Here is a 20112-nt window from a genome sequence, read left to right on the forward strand (position 1 = left end):
ACTTTCCCCCGGAGCTGTTATCAGTTAAGTGTTTGAGACACCCACTGACTCAAATATAATCAGCTGTCTCAGGATAAAGCTGGCATCAAGTCCACCAGGGGCTGGTTTAGCTGGCTTTTAAAGCAGACCAAGGCAGGCCACCAGCGCGGGTCCAATTCCCATACCAGCCTCCCCGAACAGGCGCCGGAATGTGGCGACTAGGGGCTTTTCACAGTAACTTCATTTGAAGCCTACTTGTGACAAGAAGCGATTTTCATTTCATTCATTCACATCACTCACTAAATTACTTCAAATTATAGGGATACATTTATTTCTATATTCATAAAATCGTGAATGATTAGCAACCCTCATGCAGCTCTTACATCAGAATGAAACACAAACGACATGGCAGTAAATTAGAAGTTATTCTGTGCTTTGCACTAACTTCAGTAAATTCCTGATTTGGATTAACATCAGAGTGCAGGATGATTTATTGTTTCCTCTGTTTGAGTCTCTTACCAGACGCGGTGATGTTGCGACTTTGGGTGACCTCTTGATGAGTGACCAGGCAGGTATAGACGGCTTTGCTGAACCATTCCCCAGCGGAGACTGTCAGCCGACTGCTCGCCGAGAAGTTCCCGTTCACTTCACAGGGGGGCGAGGTGACAAATCCTGAACCCATGGGTTGTCCATTCTTCAGCCACTTTACCGTCATTGACTTTGGACGGAAATCATTGATTGAACAGACCATGGTTGCAAATTTCTTGCTTGAGATTTCTTCATTGGAACTCACGGTGAGGAGAACATTTGGAGTGTTGACAGGTGGAGAGCCTTCAAGAAACACAAGTTAGACATTTCTTGAAGAAGATGTTGTAACAAATAAAATGACGAATTATATTTTAACAGTTTCTCTGTGGTCACTATTTCGCGCAGGAATCAGAACTATGCAGAGAACCATAAATGTGTAATCACCAAAGATGTAAATAAAGTAATCAAAGCATCTGTTTCTCACAGATTCCACAAAACTTACATGGAATTCCAATGCTCTTGTCTGAGCCGCTGTGTCGAACCTCACAGCTGATTTTGCTGCATCCCCCCTCTGACTCGGTGATGGTTAACTGGCTGCTCAGGGTGTAGGTTCCCTTCTTGTTTCTCACTGACGGGTATTTCTTAACTCCAGTGGTGATCAGCTGCCCATCTTTCTTCCAGGTAAGGCTGGTGATTTCTGGGGAGTAGTCCATCGCCAAACAGCCGTAGGTCACGGAGCCGTCATTGTTGTGTTGCTGACAGGAGGAGACCAGGCTGTAGAGAGTGGGCGGAGACGGTGTTGCTGGGAAAGAATGGCCCATTCAACAAGTTAGACTCTGTTATTTGTGATCTATAAGTTACCAAGCACATCAAAATGTGACGATGCATTTAACCTAACATGTTCTCATTAACTGTTACATCCATATTTCAGCGTCTATTAGTTCTATGATTTGAGAATCACCATCTCTTTGCCGCCTCATTAGAAACTCGCATCCCTTTCTCCGTTTCTAACACATACAAAAAATAACATTTGCTGCCGCCTGAATGATGTAACTGTCATTGGATTGAAGGAGAGGAGCAGAGAGTTTCCCCCATTATTTCAGCCACCATGTAAAATAAAATAGAAATGTTGCCATAGTCCCGGGGACTGCCCTTTCCTTCTGAGAGCTGACTGGTGGTGATTTAACCTGAGGGTCACCACACCCTCTTTATGAATATCCTCAGCCGGTACAACAATTGAATCCGCGCTGTTGGGATCGCTCGTCATCACAAACCAGCCGTCCAGCTAACTGAGTTGTATACGTCACAATCCAGCTAACTGAGCTGCGTACGTCACAATCCAGCTAACTGAGCTGTGTACGTCACAATCCAGCTAGCTGAGCTGTGTACGTCACAATCCAGCTCACTGAGCTGTGTACGTCACACTCCAGCTAACTGAGCTGTGTACGTCACAATCCAGCTAACTGAGCTGTGTACGTCACAATCCAGCTAACTGAGCTGTGTACGTCACAATCCAGCTAACTGAGCTGTGTACATCACAATCCAGCTAACTGAGCTGTGTACGTCACAATCCAGCTAGCTGAGCTGTGTACGTCACAATCCAGCTAACTAAGCTGTGTATGTCACAATCCAGCTAACTGAGATGTGTACGTCACAATTCAGTTAACTGAGCTGTGTACGTCACAATCCAGCTAACTGAGCTGTGTACATCACAATCCAGCTCACTGAGCTGTGTACGTCACAATCCAGCTAACTGAGCTGTGTACGTCACAATCCAGCTAGCTGAGCTGCGTACGTCACAATCCAGCTCACTGAGCTGTGTACGTCACAATCCAGCTAACTGAGCTGCGTACGTCACAATCCAGCTAACTGAGCTGTGTACGTCACAATCCAGCTAACTGAGCTGTGTATGTCACAATCCAGCTAACTGAGCTGTGTACTTCACAATCCAGCTTTCTGAGCTGTGTACGTCAAAATCCAGCGAACTGAGCTGTGTACGTCACAATCCAGCTAACTGAGATGTGTACGTCACAATCCAACTAACTGAGCTGTGTACGTCCCAATCCATCTAACTGAGCTCTGTACGTCACAATCCAGCTAACTGAGCTGCGTACGTCACAATCCAGCTAACTGAGCTGTGTACTTCACAATCCAGCTAACTGAGCTGTGTACGTCACACTCCAGCTAGCAGAGCTGTGTACGTCACAATCCAGCTAACTGAGCTGTGTACGTCACAATCCAGCTAACTGAGCTGTGAACGTCACAATCCAGCTAACTGAGATGTGAACGTCACAATCCAGCTAACTGAGCTGTGTACGTCACAATCCAGCTAACTGAGCTGTGTACGTCACAATCCAGCTAACTGAGCTGTGTACTTCACAATCCAGCTTTCTGAGATGTGTATGTCACAATCCAGCAAACTGAGCTGTGTACGTCACAATCCAGCTAACTGAGCTGTGTACGTCACAATCCAACTAACTGAGCTGTGTACGTCCCAATCCATCTAACTGAGCTCTGTACGTCACAATCCAGCTAACTGAGCTGCGTACGTCACAATCCAGCTAACTGAGCTGTGTACGTCACAATCCAGCTAACTGAGCTATGTACTTCACAATCCAGCTAACTGAGCTGTGTACGTCACACTCCAGCTAGCAGAGCTGTGTACGTCACAATCCAGCTAACTGAGCTGTGTACGTCACAATCCAGCTAACTGAGCTGTGTACGTCACAATCCAGCTAACTGAGCTGTGTACGTCACAATCCAGCTCACTGAGCTGTGTACGTCACAATCCAGCTAACTGAGCTGTGTACGTCAGAATCCAGCTAACTGAGCTGCGTACGTCACAATCCAGCTAACTGATCTGTGGACGTCACAATCCAGCTAACTGAGATGTGTATGTCACAGTCCAGCAAACTGAGCTGTGTACGTCCCAATCCAGCTAACTGAGCTGTGTACGTCACAATCCAGCTAACTGAGCTGTGTACGTCACAATCCAGCTAACTGAGCTGTGTACGTCACAATCCAGCTAACTGAGCTGTGTACGTCACAATCCAGCTAACTGAGATGTGAACGTCACAATCCAGCTAACTGAGCTGTGTACGTCACAATCCAGCTAACTGAGCTGTGTACGTCACAATCCAGCTAACTGAGATGTGAACGTCACAATCCAGCTAACTGAGCTGTGTACGTCACAATTCAGTTAACTGAGCTGTGTACGTCACAATCCAGCTAACTGAGCTGTGTACGTCACAATCCAGCTAACTGAGCTCTGTACGTCACAATCCAGCTAACTGAGCTGTGTACGTCACAATCCAGCTAACTGAGCTGTGTACGTCACAATCCAGCTATCTGAGCTGTGTACGTCACAATCCAGCTAACTGAGCTGTGTACTTCACAATCCAGCTTTCTGAGATGTGTATGTCACAATCCAGCAAACTGAGCTGTGTACGTCACAATCCAGCTAACTGAGCTGTGTACGTCACAATCCAGCTAACTGAGCTGTGTACGTCACAATCCAGCTAACTGAGCTGTGTACTTCACAATCCAGCTTTCTGAGATGTGTATGTCACAATCCAGCTAACTGAGCTGTGTACGTCACAATCCAGCTAACTGAGCTGTGTACGTCACAATCCAACTAACTGAGCTGTGTACGTCACAATCCAACTAACTGAGCTGTGTACGTCCCAATCCATCTAACTGAGCTCTGTACGTCACAATCCAGCTAACTGAGCTGTGTACGTCACAATCCAGCTAACTGAGCTATGTACTTCACAATCCAGCTAACTGAGCTGTGTACGTCACACTCCAGCTAGCAGAGCTGTGTACGTCACAATCCAGCTAACTGAGCTGTGTACGTCACAATCCAGCTAACTGAGCTGTGTACGTCACAATCCAGCTAACTGAGCTGTGTACGTCACAATCCAGCTCACTGAGCTGTGTACGTCACAATCCAGCTAACTGAGCTGTGTACGTCACAATCCAGCTAACTGAGCTGCGTACGTCACAATCCAGCTAACTGATCTGTGGACGTCACAATCCAGCTAACTGAGATGTGTATGTCACAGTCCAGCAAACTGAGCTGTGTACGTCCCAATCCAGCTAACTGAGCTGTGTACATCACAATCCAGCTAACTGAGCTGTGTACGTCACAATCCAGCTAACTGAGCTGTGGACGTCACAATCCAGCTAACTGAGCTGTGTACGTCACAATCCAGCTAACTGAGCTGTGTACGTCACAATCCAGCTCACTGAGCTGTGTACGTCACAATCCAGCTAACTGAACTGTGTACCTCACAATCCAGCTAACTGAGTTGTGTACATGACAATCCAGCTAACTGAGCTGTGTACGTCACAATCCAGCTAACTGAGCTGTGGACATCACAGTCCAGCTAACTGAGCTGTGTACGTCACAATCCAGCTAACTGAGCGGTGTACGTCACAATCCAGCTAACTGAGCTGTGGACATCACAATCCAGCTAACTGAGCTGTGTACGTCACAATCCAGCTAACTGAACTGTGTACCTCACAATCCAGCTAACTGAGTTGTGTACATGACAATCCAGCTAACTGAGCTGTGTACGTCACAATCCAGCTAACTGAGCTGTGTACGTCACACTCCAGCTAGCAGAGCTGTGTACGTCACAATCCAGCTAACTGAGCTGTGTACGTCACAATCCAGCTAACTGAGCTGTGTACGCCACAGTCCAGCTAACTGAGCTGTGTACGCCGCAATCCAGCTAGCTGAGCCGTGTACGTCACACTCCAGCTAACTGAGCTGTGTACACCACAGTCCAGCTAACTGAGCTGCATACGTCACAATCCAGCTAACTGAGCTGTGTACGTCACAATCCAGCTCACTGAGCTGTGTATGTCACAATCCAGCTAACTGAGCTGTGTACGTCACACTCCAGCTAACTGAGCTGTGTACGTCACAATCCAGCTAGCTGAGCTGTGTACGTCACACTCCAGCTAACTGAGCTGTGTACGTCACAATCCAGCTAGCTGAGCTGCGTATGTCACAATCCAGCTAATTGAGCTGTGTACGTCACAATCCAGCTAACTGAGCTGTGTACGTCACACTCCAGCTAACTGAGCTGTGTACGTCACAGTCCAGCTAGCTGAGCTGTGTACGCCACACTCCAGCTAACTGAGCTGTGTACGCCACAGTCCAGCTAACTGAGCTGTGTACGTCCCAATCCAGCTAACTGAGCTCTGTACGTCACAATCCAGCTAACTGAGCTGTGTATGTCACAATCCAGCTAACTGAGCTCTGGACGTCACAATCCAGCTAACTGAGCTGTGTATGTCACAATCCAGCTAACTGAGATGTGTACGTCACAATCCAGCTAGCTGAGCTGTGTACGTCACACTCCAGCTCACTGAGCTGTGTACGTCACAATACAGCTAACTGAGCTGTGTACGTCACAATCCAGCTAACTGAGCTGTGTACGTCACAATCCAGCTAACTGAGCTGTGTACGTCACAATCCATCTAACTGAGCTGTGTACGTCACAATCCAGCTAGCTGAGCTGTGTACATCACAATCCAGCTAACTGAGCTGTGTACGTCACAATACAGCTAACTGAGCTGTGTACGTCACAATCCAGCTATCTGAGCTGTGTACGTCACAATCCAGCTAACTGAGCTGTGTACGTCACAATCCAGCTAACTGAGCTGTGTACGTCACAATCCAGCTCACTGAGCTGTGTACGTCACAATCCAGCTAACTGATCTGTGGACGTCACAATCCAGCTAACTGAGATGTGTATGTCACAATCCAGCAAACTGAGCTGTGTACGTCACAATCCAGCTAACTGAGCTGTGTACGTCACAATCCAACTAACTGAGCTGTGTACGTCCCAATCCAGCTAACTGAGCTGTGTACGTCACAATCCAGCTAACTGAGCTGTGTACGTCACAATCCAGCTAACTGAGCTGTGTACGTCACAATCCAGCTAACTGAGCTGTGTACGTCACAATCCAGCTAGCTGAGCTGTGTACGTCACAATCCAGCTAACTGAGCTGTGTACATGACAATCCAGCTAACTGAGCTGTGTACGTCACAATCCAGCTAACTGAGCTGTGTACGTCACACTCCAGCTAGCAGAGCTGTGTACGTCACAATCCAGCTAACTGAGCTGTGTACGTCACAATCCAGCTAACTGAGCTGTGTACGCCGCAGTCCAGCTAACTGAGCTGTGTACGTCGCAATCCAGCTAGCTGAGCCGTGTACGTCACACTCCAGCTAACTGAGCTGTGTACACCACAGTCCAGCTAACTGAGCTGCGTATGTCACAATCCAGCTAACTGAGCTGTGTACGTCACAATCCAGCTCACTGAGCTGTGTACGTCACAATCCAGCTACCTGAGCTGTGTACGTCACAATCCAGCTAGCTGAGCTGTGTACGTCACACTCCAGCTAACTGAGCTGTGTCCGTCACACTCCAGCTAACTGAGCTGTGTACGTCACAATCCAGCTAGCTGAGCTGTGTACGTCACACTCCAGCTAACTGAGCTGTGTACGTCACAATCCAGCTAGCTGAGCTGCGTATGTCACAATCCAGCTAATTGAGCTGTGTACGTCACAATCCAGCTAACTGAGCTGTGTACGTCACACTCCAGCTAACTGAGCTGTGTACGCCACAGTCCAGCAACTGAGCTGTGTACGTCACAATCCAGCTAACTGAGCTGTGTACGCCACACTCCAGCTAACTGAGCTGTGTACGCCACAGTCCAGCTAACTGAGCTGCGTACGTCACAATCCAGCTAGCTGAGCTGTGTACGTCACACTCCAGCTAACTGAGCTGTGTACGTCACAATCCAGCTAGCTGAGCTGTGTACGTCACAATCCAGCTAACTGAGCTGTGTACGTCACAATCCAGCTAACTGAGCTGTGTACGTCACAATCCAGCTAGCTGAGCTGTGTACGTCACAATCCAGCTAACTGAGCTGTGTACGTCACAATCCAGCTAACTGAGCTGTGTACGTCACAATCCAGCTCACTGAGCTGTGTACGTCACAATCCAGCTCACTGAGCTGTCTACGTCACAATCCAGCTCACTGAGCTGTGTACGTCACAATCCAGCTAACTGAGCTGTGTACGTCACAATCCAGCTAACTGAGCTGTGTACGTCACAATCCAGCTAACTGAGCTGTGTACGTCACAATCCAGCTAACTGAGCTGTGTACGTCACAATCCAGCTAACTGAGCTGTGTACATCACAATCCAGCTAATTGAGCTGTGCACGTCACAATCCAGCTAACTGAGCTGTGTACGTCACAATCCAGCTCACTGAGCTGTGTACGTCACAATCCAGCTAACTGAGCTGTGTACGTCACAATCCAGCTAACTGAGCTGTGTACGTCACAATCCAGCTAACTGAGCTGTGTACGCCACAATCCAGCTCACTGAGCTGTGTACGTCACAATCCAGCTAGCTGAGCTGTGTACGTCACAATCCAGCTAACTGAGCTGTGTACGCCACAATCAATTTGTGTTAAAGATGTTGTCTCTTCATTTGTATCTTTGCAGTTTTGGGAAATTCCCTTTGTTCAAACTGACTGATACCACCTCCTCTCTCCATTTCACTACCCCCATTCTCCAAACTAGAGAATAGTGGCATTGCTTCAAAAATACCTTCGGAATGCACATTTATATAATTACAATAAGGTTCTACATTTGAGTAATTGCAACATTCTCTAATTTTAAGATCATGAGGGAGGCGGCCATTCAGTCGGTCGAGCCTCCTCCCCCATTCAGTAAGCTCCTGGCTGTGCTGATTGTGGTGTTAACTCCACATTCCGCCTGTCACTGAGACCGGGCTGTCTGCAATCCCCCCGCACCCCGCCCCGCGCTCCCTGTGCGTCCCCCATCTCTCTGCGGTTCCCGCTGGATTTCTGTACCTTTCTCCTGGTCCCTTCACTTTCGTTTAGCTCTCTGCTCTTTTCCACGGCTCTCTGCGCTTTCCTCCGCATCTCTGCACTTTCTCTCGACTCTGCATTTTCTTCCTGCTCTTTGTGCTTTGCCCAGGTGTGCTGCACTTTTCCCAGTTCTTTGTGCTTTTCCCGGTCCCTGGCACTTTGTGCGGGCTTTTTGAGGTTTTCGCCAGCACTGTGCGCTTCACCCCGATTCTTACCGCTTATCGCCCACTCCATGGACTTTCTTCCGGCTCTCAGCACTTCCCCCGGCTCTCAGCACTTCCCCCGGCTCCCTGCACTCCCCCCACCCCCCTCCCCCCTCTCCCGGCTCTCTACACATCCACCGGCTCTCTGCACTTCCACCGGCTCTGTTCACTTTCCCCGGCTCCCTGCAGCCCCCCCCCCCCCCCCCCACGCCCCGGCTCTCTGCGCCTTTCCCTTGCTCTCTCCACTTCTTTCCAACTCGGTCCTTTTCTACGACACTCTGTGTGTTCCGCTGCATCTCGGTCTATTCCCCCGCATTTCTGCCCTTTCCCCTGCATCTCGATGCTTTCCTCCCAACTCTGCCTTTTCGCCGCCTCTTTGCTCTTTTCCACCGCCTCGGCGCTTTCTCTCGGCTCCGGGGTCTTTCCCCGGCTCTCTGCACTTTCCCCGGCTCCCGGCAGTCCCGTGTCTTGCAGCCACATTCGGGCGCCACTCGTCATCAGTTTCGCTCCAGTTCTCCATTCCTCTCTCGATGCAGCCGCTCCCTTGCCCATTTCCTGAGCATGAGTGAGAGAGGATGAGTGAGTAACTGAGTGAGGGTAGGAGAGTGAGTGTGGGTGAGTGAGTAACTGAGTGAGGGTAGGAGAGTGAGTGTGGGTGAGTGAGTAACTGAGTGAGGGTAGGAGAGTGAGTGTGGGTGAGTGAGTAACTGAGTGAGGGTAGGAGAGTGAGTGTGGGTGAGTGAGTAACTGAGTGAGGGTAGGAGAGTGAGTGTGGGTGAGTGAGTAACTGAGTGAGGGTAGGAGAGTGAGTGTGGGTTAGTGAGTAACTGAGTGAGGGTGAGTGAGTTGGGTGATTGAGGATGTATGAATGTTGATAAGTGGCGGATCAGGGGTGACTGACTGAGGGTAGGTATGTCACCGAGGACGAATGAAGGGTGTGTGAGGAAGAGTGAGTGAGATGCAGAGAATGAGTGACGCTGGGTGAGTGAGGTCGTGTAGTGAGAGTCAGTGAAGGTGAGTGAGCGAGGGTCAGTGAGTGAGGGTCAGTGAGTGAGGGTGGGTGAGCGAGGGTGGGTGAATGAGGGTGGGTGAGTCAGGAGGTCGACAGCTGGTGAGTGAATGTTGTGGGTGAATGAATGAGGGGAAGTCAGTGAGCGTGGGTGAGTGAGGGTGAATGAGTGAGGCTGGTTGAGGGACGATGATTGAGTGCGGGTGGGTTAGTGAGAGTGTGTCAGGGAGGGCGGCTGAGTGAGGGCGGGTGAGTGAGTGAACATGAGTGTGTGTGGGAGAGTGAGTGAGTGAGTGCGCCTGAATGAGGGTGAGTGAGGATACGTAGGTGTTGGAGGATGAGTGAGTGACAGTAGTTTACTGAATGAGGGTGTGTGAGGGTGGGTGAGTGAGGGTCTGTGAGGGTGAGCAAGTGGGCGTGGGTGGGTGACTGAGTGAGGGTGAGAGCCTGAATGAGGGTGGGTGAGGATGAGTGAGGCTGGGTGGGTGTTTGAGGATGAGTGTGTGAGAGTGTGTGAATGAGGGTGAACGAGTTAGGTTGGGCGTGAAAGAGTGAGTCAATAACGGTGAGAGGTGCTGAATAAGGATGGGTGAGTGTGTGTGAGGGTGAGAGTGAGGGTGGGTGAGTGAGAATGTGCCAGGGAGGGTGGGTGAGCTATGGTGGGTGAGTGAGAGTGTGTGAGGCGTGTGAGTGAGGGTGGGTGAGTGCGAGTGTGTCAGGGAGGGCGGGTGAGTGAGGGTGGGTGAGTGAGTGAGTGAGGTGAGTGGGGGTGTGTGAGTGAGTGAAGGTGAGTAAGGGGGGGGGGGGAGTGGGGGGGGAGGGGGGGGTGAGTGAGAGTGTGTCAGGGAGGGTGGGTGTGTGGGGGTGGGTGGGTGAGTGAGAGTGTGTGAGGTGGGGGAGTGAGTGTGGGTGGGTGACTGAGTGAGGGTGAGAGCCTGAATGAGGGGGGTGGGGGTGAGGATGGGTGGGTGCTTGAGGATGAGTGGGTGAGAGTGTGTGGGTGAGGGTGAGAGTTAGGTTGGGCATCTATGGGTGAGTCAATGACAGTGAGTGTTGCTGAATGAGGATGTGTGAGTGTGTGTGTGAGGGTGTGAGAGTGAGGGTGGGTGAGTGAGAGTGTGTCAGGGGGGTGAATGAGGGTAGATGAATGAGGGTGGGAGTGGGAGTCTGCGTGTGAGGGTGGTTAAGGAAAGGTGTATCATTGCGGATGGTTGAGTGAGGGTCAATGAGTGACGGTGAGTGAGTGAGGGTACGTGAGTGAGTGTGGGTGAGTGATCATTCCCAGGTGCTCCCAGCCCATTGGGACGATGTTTCATGGGATGATTTTCCGCTCAGGCTCAGCTTTCAGTTGCCTGTTGTCGACAGCCGAGCTGGGGGATCCTCACTTCGGCACCACCACTCCCACCTCCTCCTCTTCCTCTCCATCGATCCTGTCCTGATTCTCCACATATATCAGCTTTCAGTAACACGGGCTGTGTAAAGTCAGACAGCAGTGTAGATCACTGGACAGCTGCTTTAATACTTTCAGTAACACCGGCTGTGTACAGTCAGACAGCAGTGTAGCTCACTGGGCAGCTGCTTTAATACTTTCAGTAACACCGGCTGTGTACAGTCAGACAGCAGTGTAGATCACTGGACAGCTGCTTTAATACTTTCAGTAACACCGGCTGTGTACAGTCAGACAGCAGTGTAGCTCACTGGGCAGCTGCTTCAATACTTTCAGTAACACCGGCTGTGTACAGTCAGACAGCAGTGTAGATCACTGGACAGCTGCTTTAATACTTTCAGTAACACCGGCTGTGTACAGTCAGACAGCAGTGTAGCTCACTGGGCAGCTGCTTTAATACTTTCAGTAACACCGGCTGTGTACAGTCAGACAGCAGTGTAGATCACTGGACAGCTGCTTTAATACTTTCAGTAACACCGGCTGTGTACAGTCAGACAGCAGTGTAGCTCACTGGGCAGCTGCTTCAATACTTTCAGTAACACCGGCTGTGTACAGTCAGACAGCAGTGTAGATCACTGGGCAGCTGCTTTAATACTTTCAGGAACACCAGCTGTGTACAGTCAGACAGCAGTGTAGATCACTGGCCGGCTGCTTCAATACTTGCAGTAACACCGGCTGTGTACAGTCAGACAGCAGTGTAGATCACCGGGCAGCTGCTTTAATACTTTCAGTAACACCGGCTGTGTACAGTCAGACAGCAGTGTAGATCACTGGGCAGCTGCTTTAATACTTTCAGTAACACCGGCTGTGTACAGTCAGACAGCAGTGTAGATCACTGGGCAGCTGCTTTAATACTTTCAGTAACACTGGCTGTGTACAGTCAGACAGCAGTGTAGATCACTGGACAGCTGCTTTAATACTTTCAGTAACACCGGCTGTGTACAGTCAGACAGCAGTGTAGATCACTGGGCAGCTGCTTTAATACTTTCAGTAACACCGGCTGTGTACAGTCAGACTGCAGTGTAGATCACTGGGCAGCTGCTTTAATACTTTCAGTGACACCGGCTGTGTACAGTCAGACAGCAGTATAGATCACTGGGCAGCTGCTTTAATACTTTCAGTAACACCGGCTGTGTACAGTCAGACAGCAGTGTAGATCACTGGGCAGCTGCTTTAATACTTTCAGTAACACCGGCTGTGTACAGTCAGACAGCAGTGTAGCTCACTGGGCAGCTGCTTTAATACTTTCAGTAACACCGGCTGTGTACAGTCAGACAGCAGTGTAGATCACTGGGCAGCTGCTTTAATACTTTCAGTAACACCGGCTGTGTACAGTCAGACAGCAGTGTAGATCACTGGGCAGCTGCTTTAATACTTTCAGGAACACCAGCTGTGTACAGTCAGACAGCAGTGTAGATCACTGGGCAGCTGCTTTAATACTTTCAGTGACACCGGCTGTGTACAGTCAGACAGCAGTGTAGATCACTGGACAGCTGCTTTCATACTTTCAGTAACACCGGCTGTGTACAGTCAGACAGCAGTGTAGGTCACTGGGCAGCTGCTTTAATACTTTCAGTGACACCGGCTGTGTACAGTCAGACAGCAGTGTAGATCACTGGGCAGCTCCTTTAATACTTTCAGTAACACCGGCTGTGTACAGTCAGACAGCAGTGTAGGTCACTGGGCAGCTGCTTTAATACTTTCAGTAACACTGGCTGTGTACAATCAGACAGCAGTGCAGATCACGGGACAGCTGCTTTAATACTTTCAGTCACACCGGCTGTGTACAGTCAGACAGCAGTGTAGATCACTGGACTGCTGCTTTAATACTTTCAGTAACAACGGCTGTGTAAAGTCAGACAGCAGTGTAGATCACTGGGCAGCTGCTTTAATACTTTCAGTAACACCGGCTGTGTACAGTCAGACAGCAGTGTAGATCACTGAGCAGCTGCTTTAATACTTTCAGTAACAGGGGCTGTGTACAGTCAGACAGCAGTGTAGATCACTGGGCAGCTGCTTTCATACTTTCAGTAACACCGGCTGTGTACAGTCAGACAGCAGTGTGGATCACTGGGCAGCTGCTTTAATACTTTCAGTAACACCGGCTGTGTACAGTCAGACAGCAGTGTAGATCACTGGGCAGCTGCTTTAATACTTTCAGTAACACTGGCTGTGTACAGTCAGACAGCAGTGTGGATCACTGGGCAGCTGCTTTAATACCGGTGCAATTTCATTTTTCACAAAACAATTCAGAACTGGGACAATGAACATTTCTGCGACTTAATGGATTTTCCTTCTGAAAATGGGAATTTTTAGCCAGTAGAATTATTGTAATATTGTGTCAGAGAGAATGTGTTTTATTTCATCATTCTTGTGATGGAGACGTCTCTGGTTAGGCCAGCATTTATTTCCCATTCCTCATTACACTTGCCAAGGTGGTGGTGAGCTTCCTTCTTCAACCACTGCAGTCCATGTGGTGTTGTGTCGGAGGCAGTTACGGGGTGTTGAATCAGCGAAATTGAAGGAATGGCGAGATATTTTGAAGTATTGATGGTGAGTGTCTTGGAGTTGAGCTTCCAGACCATGTGTCTGCCGTCCTTGTCCAGGTGGCCGCTGTCATGGGTTTGGAAGGTGCTGTCTCGGGAGACATGATGAGCTTCTGCAGCGGATCTTTAGATGGCGGACAGGCTTTGGGGAGTCAAGAGTTCAGTTTTCCACCGCAGGTTTCCTCACCTTTGATCTGTTCTTCTGGTCTCAAATTGTATGTGACTCATCCAGATCACTTTCAGGTCCATGTTAACGCCTAGCATGTTGATGGTGGGGGAATCAATGATAGTAATACCGTTGAATGTCAAGGGGCGATGGTTAGATCCATTCTTGCTGGAGGCGGCCATTTCCTTCAATTGTGTGACGTGAATGTTACTGACCACTTGTTAGCAGAAGCCTGGATACAGCCACCACCTTGCTTTATTAAACCTCTTCAGTATACGCACAGTTAATAATGGTGCTGAACAAGGTGCAAACATCAGAGAACAATCCCACTCTGACTTTATGATTGAAAGGTCATTGGCGAAAAAACTGAAAATGGTACAGCCTAGGACACTGCTCTGAGGAACTTTTGCAGTGATGTCCTGTAATTGAGATGATTGACCTCCAGCAGCGGAAACCATCTACCTTGATGCTAGTCATGACTCCAAACAGCAGAGATTGTTCACTGATTCCCACCGATTCCATTTTTTGTATTTGCTGCTTGACGCCATACTCGTTCAAATGCTGCCTTATGTCAAAGTCAGTCATTTTCACCTGTGTGAATAAGAGTGTGTGTGCGTGAGAGAGTGCGGGTGCGTGTCTGCATATGTATGTGCATGCGTGCGTGTGAATGTGTGTGTGTTTCTGCGAGAGATAGATCAAGACAGTGTGTATGAGAGAGTGCATGCGTGAGTATGCAAGAGAGCATGTGTGCAAGAGGGCATATGTGCAAGAGAGCATGTGTGTAAAAGAGCATGTGTGATGGAACACATACATGTGAGAGAGTGTGTGTATGACAGAGCATGTGTGAGAGAGAGTATGTGTGGTAGAGCACGTGTGTGAGAGAGTGTGTTGAGGAGCATATATGAGTGAGAGAGTGTGTGTATGAGAGAACATGTGTGCGAGAGCATGCATGTGAGAGAGCATGCATATGAGAGAACATGAGAGAGAACATGCGTGCGACCGTGTGTGAGAGAGACCGCATGTGTGTGAGACAGTGTGTGTGAGAGAGCATGTGTGCAAGAAGAGGTGTGTGTGAGGGAACATATATACACGAGAGTGTGTGCATCAGAGAGCAAGTGTGTGAGAGCATGGGTGTGAGAGCATGTGCGAGAGAGCATGTGTGCAAGAGAGCCTGTGCGTGAGAGAGCAAGTGTGCAAGAGAGTGTGTGTGAGTGCATGTGTGTGAGACAGTGTGTGTATGTGAGAAAGCATGTGTCAGAGGGAGCATGTGAGTGAGGAGGCATGTGTGCAAGAGAGCATGAATGCGAGATAGCATAGTGTGCAAGAGATTTTGTATGAGAGCACGTGTGTGTGGGAGAGCGTGTGTATGAGAGAGCGTGTGTATGAGGGAGCGTGTGCAAGTGAGAATTTATGTGAGAGAGTGAGAGAGTTTGTGCATTTGAATGAGATTGGTAATGTGTTTAAGAGAGAGTGTGTGTGAGAGAGGGAGATAATGTGCCTATGCATTAGAGAGATTATGTGACAGAATGTTCGTGGGGCAGCACGGTAGCATTGGGGATAGCACAATTGCTTCACAGCTCCAGGGTTCCAGATTCGATTCCGGCTTGGGTCACTGTCTGTGCGGAGTCTACACATCCTCCCCGTGTGTGCGTGGGTTTCCTCCGGGTACTCCGGTTTCCTCCCACAGTCCACAGATGTGCAGGTTAGGTGGATTGGCCATGATAAATTGCCCTTAGTGTCCAAAATTGCCCTTAATGTTGGGTGGGGTTACTGGGTTATGGGGATAGGGTGGAGGTGTTGACCTTGGGTAGGGTGCTCTTTCCAAGAGCCGGTGCAGACTCGATGGGCCGAATGGCCTCCTTCTGCACTGTAAATTCTATGAAATTTCTATGAAAATAGTTGGAGAGAGAGAAAAATAGTGAGAGCATGGAAGAGAACGGGGGTGTGAGGCAGTGTGTGTGTATGTGACCGAGTGTATGTGCGAGAGGTAGAGGGTGGGATTTTCCATAAACTGACATCGAAATTGGGAAATGTGATTTGGCAGAGAATAGCTTCCGAAAAGCAAAATCAGGACAGGCGCCGATTTGACGCCAAATCATGGTTCTCCGTAACCTCAAAAACGGTGTCAATGCGTTTCACTCCGCACATATAGTAGGTACCGTTTGCACATCATTAGCAGGCCCAACCCAGAACTCTCCCGGGTCATCGCGATTCTCCGCCTCCAATTAGCCGCGTTCCCGATGGCGTGGTTTACTTGTGTTTTTAAAAATCGTGAATCTGGTGTGATGGCTGCTGAGGAAGGGAGAGGGGGGTCCAACATCGCCTTAGATTGCAGAAAGTTGTGCCGCTGGCTATGAGACTTCTACCATGGCAGTGGGGGGTTGGACAAACATAGTACACCATTGCCGCAGCTGGCAAGGCAGCCATGCAGCTAACAGCCCACTTTGAAGCTGGTGCCCTCTGGCCCCAGCCGACTGGTTGTATGGTCGCGCTCCAGCACAACCAGTGCCATCTTGTTGGCTGGGATATGTGTGTGTGGGGACTGTAATGTGCATGTGCGGCTGCAGCTTTTCAGCCTCCAGAGTGTCGATCACGGACTCGGCGTATCCTGCACCATTTTTCAGTGGAATTGAGTGTGTTCCATGCGGCACCCGTGCTAGCTCCTCAACGGTAGCTGAGTCGGTCCAGGTGTCGCGCCAGTTTTTCTGTTGTAAAAGTGCACGGATTCTAAATTGGCGTCAGCACTTTGTGTAGTTTAATGTCCGTAACAGAGATCGGTGATTGAAATAAATTTAAAAAACAGGAAACATTCACATCGAAAGGCGATTACCTAACTTGATCTAATTCCTTAATTAAATATAATCAACAAAATGCTCCACCTGCCATACCGTTTCGACACGAGTAAAAAATGCATTGCAATCTAAATTCATTTTCGATACAATTAAACATTCTCCAAAAGCTTTGATATTGCGCGCCAGTGTGTCACTCAATTGCAGGAGGTCATTTATGTTGAATCAGTTAGTACTAATATTGCATTGCAAGTTTTTGTTAATGTTAATTAATTGCCTTGTTAGCTGATTTGTACTATAATATAAATCATACCAAAATGTTTTTCTATAGTTCAAATCCTGCTCCTGCTTGAATCTTCATTAAATAATTTGGGTTTAATTAAATCTTTGTCAATGGTAAACAATAAAATTTAAATAACCGGATGGGAACCTTCAGACATGTATAATATACCATCTGTTTGATAAAGCCGCACTCCCGAATTGATAAACTGTCATAACTCGAAACTATATATGTACACAGTTTGTGATCAATAAAAGTGCTTCCTAGATTAAAAAACTCAGACAATCCCTGTAATTTAATTATTAAAAATATCGTTTGAAGAAAGGAGATCCAATTTAATCAGTGTGAAACATAGTGAAAACACTTCATTCAGATCCAATACAACACGGCAACATAATGAGCAAATTAAGGAGAAATGTTCTTGCCCCATTTAATAATTCTTCTAATGTGACATTTATTGTTTCTATAATTCTATACTGTGTACAGCACAGCTCTGCAAGACAGGATGTTATTGTTTATTGCAAAGCTAATATTCTCCTTTTGTAATTAAATTAATCTCTTTGAATTTCAAGCATTTACTGGTCAGTCTCCAGCCCTGTGCAGTTTGAACGTTCCTACAATTCAAATAAAATCGTATGAACAATTTCTTCGCTGTCAGCGACTTGCAGATCGCAGCAAACTGGTTATGATTAGATTATTGACAATTATCTCACTATCCAACTACAAATGACATTGAAGGAATCATAGTATTGCAGCTGCACAGAAATAATATAATAACTGGATACACAAATTGCCAAACTGCAATGTTAAACTCCTATTTAAGTAACTGCAAACATAATCATGGAAATAAAAAATAATTCAGAAAAGCCAGGATGTTATTGCAGAAATAACTTACATTCGAAAGGGTGCTTTGGACCATGGCTTTGTTTAATCTACAATCATGCCGGTTTTCTGTCTCCAATCATGTGTCAAGTAGTTCCAAACGTGTATATTGTTTTCATTCAATTACAAAACCTGTAACCAGTCGGTGTCACCGAGTTTAAACAATGCAGAAACGGCAAACCGTTTCACGCATTTTCCCTATTCAGTGTCACCCAGATACAATGTATCGAGCAGAAAAATACCAGATCACCGAGAGACTGAAACTCGCTTCATGGAGAAGCAGCTCAATTCAAAAAAACAATTTCAACAGAACCAAACATAACATTTAAAGAAAATCACAATCTAGAAGCCACCAGATCCGCTTGTCATCAAATGAATGAATAATTAAACAGAAATATGGAAGAATATCATCAACATTGTGAATAAGCGGAACACGTTCAATAAATTAACACAGAAACGTAGAATATTTTGTTAATATTGGGTTCGATTTCTAACACTGAAACGTGTAACCACCAAATGTCACCGTGATTTAGTTTGTTAATTTAGTGCCCAATAATGCTTTTCCAATTAAAGGGCAATTTAGCGTGGCCAATCCAGCTAACCTGTACAGTCGCCGACATTAAACATTGCAGAAACGCCAAACTGTTTAACAGACGTTTGATATTTAAAATAACCCAGCCACACAGCATCCTCAGAAAATACACACCGAATCACAGTAACCAGGGACTGAATCCCTCAGCAGCACCTTTGTGTCAAGAGGCAGAGTAATTCTCTCACCCTTTTCAGCAGAATCACGTGAAACATTACAACAAAATCTCAATACAGAATCCAGCAAACCCGCAATTCAGTGAACGAATGAATTGTTAAAATAGATCAAAATATAAAACAACGACAGAAATAAAACAGCATGAAATAATTGATTGGTTCTTACCTGCAATCACCGTCACCATGGTCCCCTGTCCCCAGTAGTCGAGATATATCCAGGGATAACTGCTGTAGTCTCTTACACAGTAATAGATGGCGGTGTCTTCGGTCTTCAGGTTCGTCATGGCCAAAGAGAAGATGTTGTTCGAAGTGTCTTTGGAAGCAGTGAATCGATCTTTAATTGCTGGGGCGTAGTTGTTTTTGGATGAACTATAGTAGAAAAGCAGCCACTCCAGCCCCTGCCCGGGAACCTGCCGGACCCAGTTCACGGTGTTGCTGCCTAGATCGAAGCCGCTGGTTTTACAAGTCAGTCTCAGGGAGCCTCCGGGACGCCCGGTCTCAGCCTCCGGCTGAGTCAACACAACCTCCGACTGGACACCTGTAAAAATATATCAAAAAGCCCGAGGATTAATGCTGGTGAAATGATTGGTGACTCTGGAACATTCCAGAGAGAGTCTAACACTGAGACAGTAACAGTGAGAGACTTGGACAATAAAAACTACTCACGGGATAAGAAAGTCAGCAACAAACTGAGAGAAATGGCCCACCTCATCCTTCTGGTCATTTGGGGGAAATGGTTGTGTCAGGAACTCAGTGAACAAACCAGCTCCCGGACTGTTGGTTTCGGGTCCCAGTGAGCGGCATTTAAATACCCGGCAGAAGGGGCGGGTTTCCAGGCGCCGCCTGTTGATTCCCTGGTGGAGGCGGCGACTTGATCCACGTCCCACCTTCCACCCCCCCAACAGAATGGACCCAGAGATTTACTATCGGATGTTAGTAAAAGTGGACATTTATCTGTTTCGGGATTTTTGTTTGTCTGGATGGATTCATTTTAATATCTCTCCTCATCCTAATGGTGAAATCACATTATCGCATCTGTTGATGAAAGTTAATTCTATTGTAAATTCAGACCCTTTATTTGTACTCTTCAACATAAGTGGATGAACATAAACTGATTAATTACAATAACAGGGAATAAGATGTCTGTCTGTCTAAGTTGCAACAACTCCGAGTCTTTATCCCATTAAAACAATAACTTATAATTTATTAGCAGAATTATTCTCGATTTCTGGAACTAAATACGGGGAATGAATAAAGTGATTCTATTTAAAGTGTGGAAGGCTCTCATTAAACAATGTAGGTCTGGGGATAAGAAGAAACTCTCACATTACACAATGTTTCTCCTGGTATTTCTCTAACTGTCCCTGAGCCTCAGACAGTCCTGTGAACATTAGTGGTAAAAGAAGCCGCTTGCCTGATAATTGAGCAGTGAGTTGACAGAGAAACAGAAAATTCACATCAGCTTTTGACAGAGAAGTTAATGAATCGGAACGGACAGGGCGATCAGCAAAGATATCCTTCAGCATCCAAATCATTGCCGCTAATTTTACTGACCGCCGGCTATCTAACATTCACTGGTGTTGGGAACAGAGGATATTA

General features: G+C 47.5%; 1 protein-coding gene and 1 gene segment (V, D, J or C); one reads left to right on the forward strand and one right to left on the reverse strand.

Annotated features, from left to right (window-relative positions):
- Positions 1–19273, reverse strand: part of LOC140419214 (Ig heavy chain C region-like) — a 25581-nt gene extending 6308 nt beyond the window's left edge. The window contains 4 exon segments of the C gene segment in view: positions 499–810; positions 1010–1309; positions 18680–19051; positions 19180–19273. Of these exon segments, the coding sequence occupies positions 499–810; positions 1010–1309; positions 18680–19051; positions 19180–19237 (1042 nt within the window).
- The window catches only part of LOC140419216 (uncharacterized), a 222947-nt gene that overhangs the window by 193126 nt on the left and 9709 nt on the right, over positions 1–20112 (forward strand). The window lies entirely within an intron of this gene.

The sequence above is a fragment of the Scyliorhinus torazame genome, chromosome 5 (assembly GCF_047496885.1).
Source record: "Scyliorhinus torazame isolate Kashiwa2021f chromosome 5, sScyTor2.1, whole genome shotgun sequence".
NCBI classification, from domain to species: Eukaryota; Metazoa; Chordata; class Chondrichthyes; order Carcharhiniformes; family Scyliorhinidae; genus Scyliorhinus; species Scyliorhinus torazame.